This window comes from Nematolebias whitei, chromosome 8 (assembly GCF_014905685.2).
Source record: "Nematolebias whitei isolate Nwh7 chromosome 8, NemWhi1, whole genome shotgun sequence".
Classification (NCBI taxonomy): domain Eukaryota; kingdom Metazoa; phylum Chordata; class Actinopteri; order Cyprinodontiformes; family Rivulidae; genus Nematolebias; species Nematolebias whitei.
In genome coordinates, this window is record NC_056505.1 from 42,950,290 (window position 1) to 42,956,293 (window position 6,004).

The 6,004-nt window shown below is 45.6% G+C and overlaps 1 protein-coding gene across 1 annotated transcript in view; it reads left to right on the top strand.

Annotated features, from left to right (window-relative positions):
- Window positions 1–1,728: 1,728 nt before the first annotated feature.
- LOC119413693 (NADPH oxidase activator 1-like) overlaps window positions 1,729–6,004 on the top strand; it is a 77,507-nt gene continuing 73,231 nt past the window's right edge. Inside the window, exons 1-5 of the mRNA XM_037680747.1 lie at window positions 1,729–1,793; window positions 1,928–2,107; window positions 2,329–2,411; window positions 4,095–4,203; window positions 4,940–5,078. Coding sequence (XP_037536675.1) covers window positions 1,934–2,107; window positions 2,329–2,411; window positions 4,095–4,203; window positions 4,940–5,078 — 505 coding nt within the window. The 5' untranslated portion in view covers window positions 1,729–1,793; window positions 1,928–1,933. The remainder of the gene's footprint in view (window positions 1,794–1,927; window positions 2,108–2,328; window positions 2,412–4,094; window positions 4,204–4,939; window positions 5,079–6,004) is intronic.

Genomic DNA, 6,004 nt, shown 5'->3' on the forward strand with positions numbered 1-6,004 from the left:
CACTAATTATAGTGGAGGTGGTGTGCTGCTGACCTCAACTCAGGATGTCATGGGTCAGTTGGCAGAATACTTCGAAGACCTTCTCAATCCCACCAGCACGTCTTCCACTGAGGAAGCGGAGCCTGGGGACTTTGGGTTGGGCTCTCCAATCTCTGATGCAGAGGTCACCGAGGTGGTTAAAAAGCTCCTCTGTGGAAGGGCCCCAGGGGTGGATGAGATTCGCCTGGAGTTCCTTAAAGCTCTGGATGTTGTGGGGTTGTGTTAGCTTACACAACTCTGCAATATTGCATGGACATAGGGGGCAGTTCCCCTGGATTGGCAGACTAGGGTGATGGTCCCCCTATTCAAAAAAGGGGACCATAGAGTGTGTTCCAACTACAGGGGGATCACACTCTTAAGCCACCCTGGTAAGGTCTATTCAGGGGTTCTGGAGAGGAGGATCCATCGGATAGTCAAACCTCGGATTCAGGAGGAGTAATGCGGTTTTTGTCCTGGTCGTGGAACACTGGACCAACTCTATACCCTCAGCAGGGTCCCAGAGGTTGAGTGGGAGTTTGCCCAACCAGTCTAGATGTGCTTTGTGGACTTGGAAAAGGCATTTGACTGCATCCCTCAGGGAACCCTGTGGGGGTACTCTGGGAGTTTGGGGTACCAGGCCCTTTGATACGGGCTGTTAGGTCCCTGTACGACCGGTGTCAGCGCTTGGTCCGCATTGCCGGCAGTAAGTCGGGCTCGTTCCCAGTGAGAGTTGGGCTCTGCCAAGGTTGTCCTTTGTCACCGATTCTGTTCATAACTTTTATGGACAGAATTTCTAGGCACAGACAAGGTGTTGAGGGGATCTGTTTTGGTGGCCTTAGGTTCTCTTCTCTGTTTTTTGCAGATGATGTGGTCCTATTGGCTTCATCAAGTCGTGATCCACAGCTTTCACTGGAGCGGTTCGTAGCCGAGTGTGACGCGGGTAGAGTGCCCTCTCCGGATTGGGGAGGAGGTCCTGCCCCAAGTGGAGGAGTTCAATTATCTTGGGGTCTTGTTCACGAATGAAGGAAAAATGGAGTGTGAGATCGATAGGAGGATAGGTGCAGCGTCGGCAGTGAAGCAGGCGCTGTCCCGGTCTGTCGTGGTGAAGAGAGAGCTGAGTCAAAGGGCGAAGCTCTCAATTTACTGGTCGATCTACGTTCCTACCCTCATCTATGGTCATGAGCTTTGGGTTTTAAACAAAAGAACGACACCACGGATACAGGCGGCCGAAATGAGTTTTCTCTGCAGGGTGTCGGGACTCTCCCTTAGAGATAGGCTGAGAAGCTTGGTCATCCGGGAGGGACGCAGAGTAGAGTCTCTGCTTCTCCACATCGAGAGGAGCCAGTTGAGGTGGCTCGGGTATCTGGTTAGGATGCCTCCTGGATGCCTCCCTGGTCAGGTGTTCCAGGCATGTCCCACTGGGAGGAGACCCAGAGGAAGACCCATGACACGCTGGAGGGACTATGTTTCTTGGCTGGCCTGGGAATGCCTTGGGATTCACCCAGAGGAGTTGGCCCAAGTGGCTGGGCAGAGGGAAGTCTGGGCCTCCCTACTTAAGCTGCTACCCCAACGACTCGAACACGGATAAGCGGAAGAAAATGGATGGATGGATTTTTATTATTGATGTACTGTGAACTGTGACACATCTTGTTAAGAATGTAATTTGGAAATGTTCTGCTGTCGTTCAGGTTCGCTTTCCTCTGGACCTTTGGGCTGTTTTTGAAGCCATTCCCATTCAGAGATCATATTTCTACCTGAACCATCATCATCCTTAGGTACGAGTCAAAATTGAGAGTTTGAACAGATCTGTTGCTCACAGACTGTTTTTTTCTTCAAAGTTTGTAATGACTCAAAGCAGAGTGCAGTGATTTAACGTGCCCTGTGTTTGGCGGTGCTTGGGTGTCTGCAGCCCAGCATGCTGTACACAGAATTGTTGCAGCTGTGGAACGAGTCGGTGCAGCTGCTGGATGCCAAGGACTGGCTGGGAGCTTTGGCCAAACTGCAGCTCATCACTGAACCAACCTCACGCTTACACTTCAACGCTGCCTCAGCTCACCTGGCCCTGGGACAGCTGGACTTGGCTCAGAGGGTGCGTACTAACAAGTACAGATGATTTAATACAATATTTGTTGCTTCTGCAGGTTGTGATCTGATGGTTTAGTGGTATTGAAGTGATTTTTGTTTGAAAGGAACAAACAATACAAACACGCTCATTGTGCTGCTGTTTCTTTTGTCACTACAGCTCAGTTTTTCAATGAAAACTAAAGACACATTTTAAAACTTTGATGTGTTAATTTGTTGGCTGTCCAGTCTTTAGACTTCACCATCGCCAAAGATGAACGTCTCGCTGTGGCTTTTTTCCAAAGAGCGGCGGTGATGATGCAGCTGGGCAGGTAGGACTCAGAAACATCCAAACACAACTGCAGCTGAGCAGCACGGTGAACTCTCTGAGTTCCTCTTGGAACTGGTTGTTGAGGGCAGCAACATTTATCAATAATCAGAGTCAGAATTTCTTTATTGTCATTTGCATCACAAGATTATGTACACAGAGTCCCAGTTACATCCAACAATAAAATGTAAAAGAAAATCAGTAATAAGATCTAAGATATCCTGATGCATGCTCAATAATCCAGGTAGAAAAATCTAAAAAAGTTAAATCTGCTGGTTAAATCAGCTGGTTTTGGTTGTCAGCAGCAAAACTGGTTGATCCACTCTGAGAAGGTGCTATTTAAGAGACTGAGCTGAATACAGCACCGCAGACTGAGGAAGTCTCTCGGATGAGAGACGAAACGTTTCTACATTTTTTTTTTTTTTTTTTTTTTTTTAATGTCCAGAGGACCAGATTTAACTTTTTTAGAAGATCTAAGATATGAACTAAGAAAAACATCAACTAAATATACACTAAGCACTAATAGCATAAAAACAATAAACATAATACACTGAACAGCAGCACGGACATGAGTCTGTGTGAGCAGATGATTATGAATGAACACAGCAGCATGAAATAGATCAGCAGCATGAAATAGATCAGCAGCAACATTATCTGATTTTTCACAGTGATTATCCTGGTTAGGGATTTATGAGTCTAACAGCTTCAGGGTAGAATCTGTTCCTCAGTCTAGTGGTTCTATGCTTAATGCTCCTTAACCTCCTTCCTGAGGGGAGTGGGGCCATAAGTGTGTGTGCTGGGTGAGTGTGGTCCTTCATGATGCAGGTGGTCCTCTTCCTGCATGTGAAGGTGTAAATGTCTGTGATTGTGGAGAGACTGACTCCAACAGTCTTTTGTGCAGCCTTCACCACTCTCTGCAAAGCTTTTCTTTCTGCAGCTGTGCAGCCTCCATGCCACATGTTGATGCTGGACCACAGGATGCTCTCCACTGCACACCTGTAGAAGGAGGTTAGGACTGAGCTTTCCAGACCAGCTTGGCACTAAAACCAAGTAAACAGTAAAACTTACCATCATTACAAAGATGACTTATTTTATTCTATTTGTAATGATAACCATCCATCCATCTTCCGCTTCTTCTGAAGTTGGGTCGCTTGAGCAGGGAGGTCCAGACATCTCTTTCCACAGTCACCTTTTCCAGCTCTTATGGGAGAATTACAAGGTGTTCCCAGGCCAACCAAAAGATATAGTCTTTCCAGCGTGTCCTGGATCTTCCCCAGGGTCTCCTCCCAGTCGGACATGCCTGAAGCACCTCCCTAGGGAGGTGCCCAGGGCATCCTTCAACTGGCTCCTCTTGATGTGGAGGAGCAGTGGTTCTACTCAGAGTCTTTCCTAGATAACTGAACTTCTCACCCTATTTCTAAGGGAGAATTTTATTCTTTCTGTCACTACCCAGAGTTCATGAATATAGATGAGGGTAGGAATGTAGACTGACTGGTAAACATAGAGCCTTGCCTTACAGCTCAGCTCCCTCTTCACCACAACGGACCAGCACAAAGCCCGCTGTACTGCAGACGCTGCACCAGTCCATCTGTCAATTTCACTCTCCATTCTTCCCTCACTTGTGAACAATTAGTGCTACACTAATATATTGATAATATAACTAAAATCATTGTGTGTATGTGTCCAGGTTGGAGGAGGCCTTGTCTAACTGTATCTGGGCTCAGAAGCACATGAGAGGTAACGCGGTCATCGACTACAAACAGCTGGGACTGAGATTCAAACTCTTCAGCTGGCAGGTCTCACATTCAGACACCCCCCCCCCCCCCCCCCCCCACACACACACACACACACACACACACACAACTGCAGGGACACCCCCTGCCCAATACATGTACTTTGTGAGACTACAGAAGATGAAACCAAGATAAGTCTCCAAGGACTGCTGCAGGAGCTGAAAGTTGTGCTGCGTCATCCCGCCCACACACCTGGGAGCAACAACAGCTCATTGATCGAGGCAGAAAAAGGAGTTAAACAACTTCACATAGTTCTGATGGGCTAACAGGACATGCCAAACCTGCTCACCCAGAATGTGCATGTGCATTTCTTCAGTCAGTAATAGTCTCACAAACATGACTTTATATGAAACTGTAAGAAACTGTCCAGAACGGTTTAACCTGACCCTCAGGGACAGTCCTGTTCTGAACCATCCTGTCTGCTGTTTCCATCCAGTGGTTCATGAGATATTTTGCTAACAGTTCAAACAAATGACACACATCTGACAAAAACATGATCATTTTGCTTTTGGGCTTGAGTAATAATATGTATTTTCTTATTTATTTTTTTAACAATTCCCATCTTCTCACAGGGATTAGAAGTTTTTAGTCCCAGAAGAAAAGAGTAATTTTGTCAAAACCAAAAGTTGAGAAGGATGACATTGTTAGTGTTTGCTGCAGTCTTAGTAGAGATTGCAGCTACAGAAAGTTCTACAGTAATGGATGGAGCTAACATTTAGTGTTGTGATGTGCCCTCTAGGTGTTACACAATGCAGCAGCTGTGTACTGTCAGATGGGCCACTGGGACCAGGCCAGAGATGTTCTGTTGACCTCGTCCCAAGAGAGGGGAGCAGGACGAATGGCAAACATTGAAGTGGCTTTGGACAGCATTGAAGTGAGTGCCATGACCTTTATTTCACTCTGAAAGAGTAAGAACTAAACCGATGATAGGTTAAAAACTACCTGAGTTTGGTAAAACTGGTTTGTCCTCACATATTGCATAAAGAAAGAGAACATAAGAGATATGTTTTACCTTTCTGGACAAACTAGACTGTGCTGTGTTCCACCTTGTTGCCTGTCATGTAGCAAAACATCCAGTTCACGTGACTCACAGTAGGTGTGATGCCAAGCCTCGTCTCTATCAGGCAGAGTTAGGAAGTACACGTCAATCAGAAAAACATGCTCTAAACAGTTTTATAAGGTTGATTGAACTGTGACATTTGAACCCTGTGTGCATATGTCATGGTTTATGTTCAAATGTGCCTTTAAATTTCGTGTTCATTTTAGGTTACATGTCTGGAATTTTCTAAACATGAATTTATTTAGATTATACAGTACGTGTGTGTGTGTGTGTGTGTGCGTGTGTGTGTGTGTGTGTGCGCGTGTAAAATAAAATTTTTTCCATATGGTCAGTTCCACTTCATTTCAAATTCTGGTCTTCTACCAGAGGAACTGGGTTCTGAGGGTTCAGCTCAGTATCTCAGCCATGGCTTGATTTGTAAACCGATCGATGCGGAACACAAATAGTGTGTGTGGGGGGAGACACGGGGGAAGGGAATTGTAGTGGGGAAGGGGTGGGGGTGTCTGCAGGTCTCTCCCCGCATTTTGGTGTATTTTAACAGGCTGTTCAACATCTGCGTTTATCTACAGTTGTAAACACTTGATGCAATGACTATTGGAAAGCAACAACTACTGGATTCAAGGATTTTTTTTTATACCAGCTCACATGCAAATGCATAGTTATGGTATTAAAATTTAGACTCAGGTGATTAAGAAGCTTAACAATTAACAAATAAATAAATAAATACAAGAGAGTATATATGTA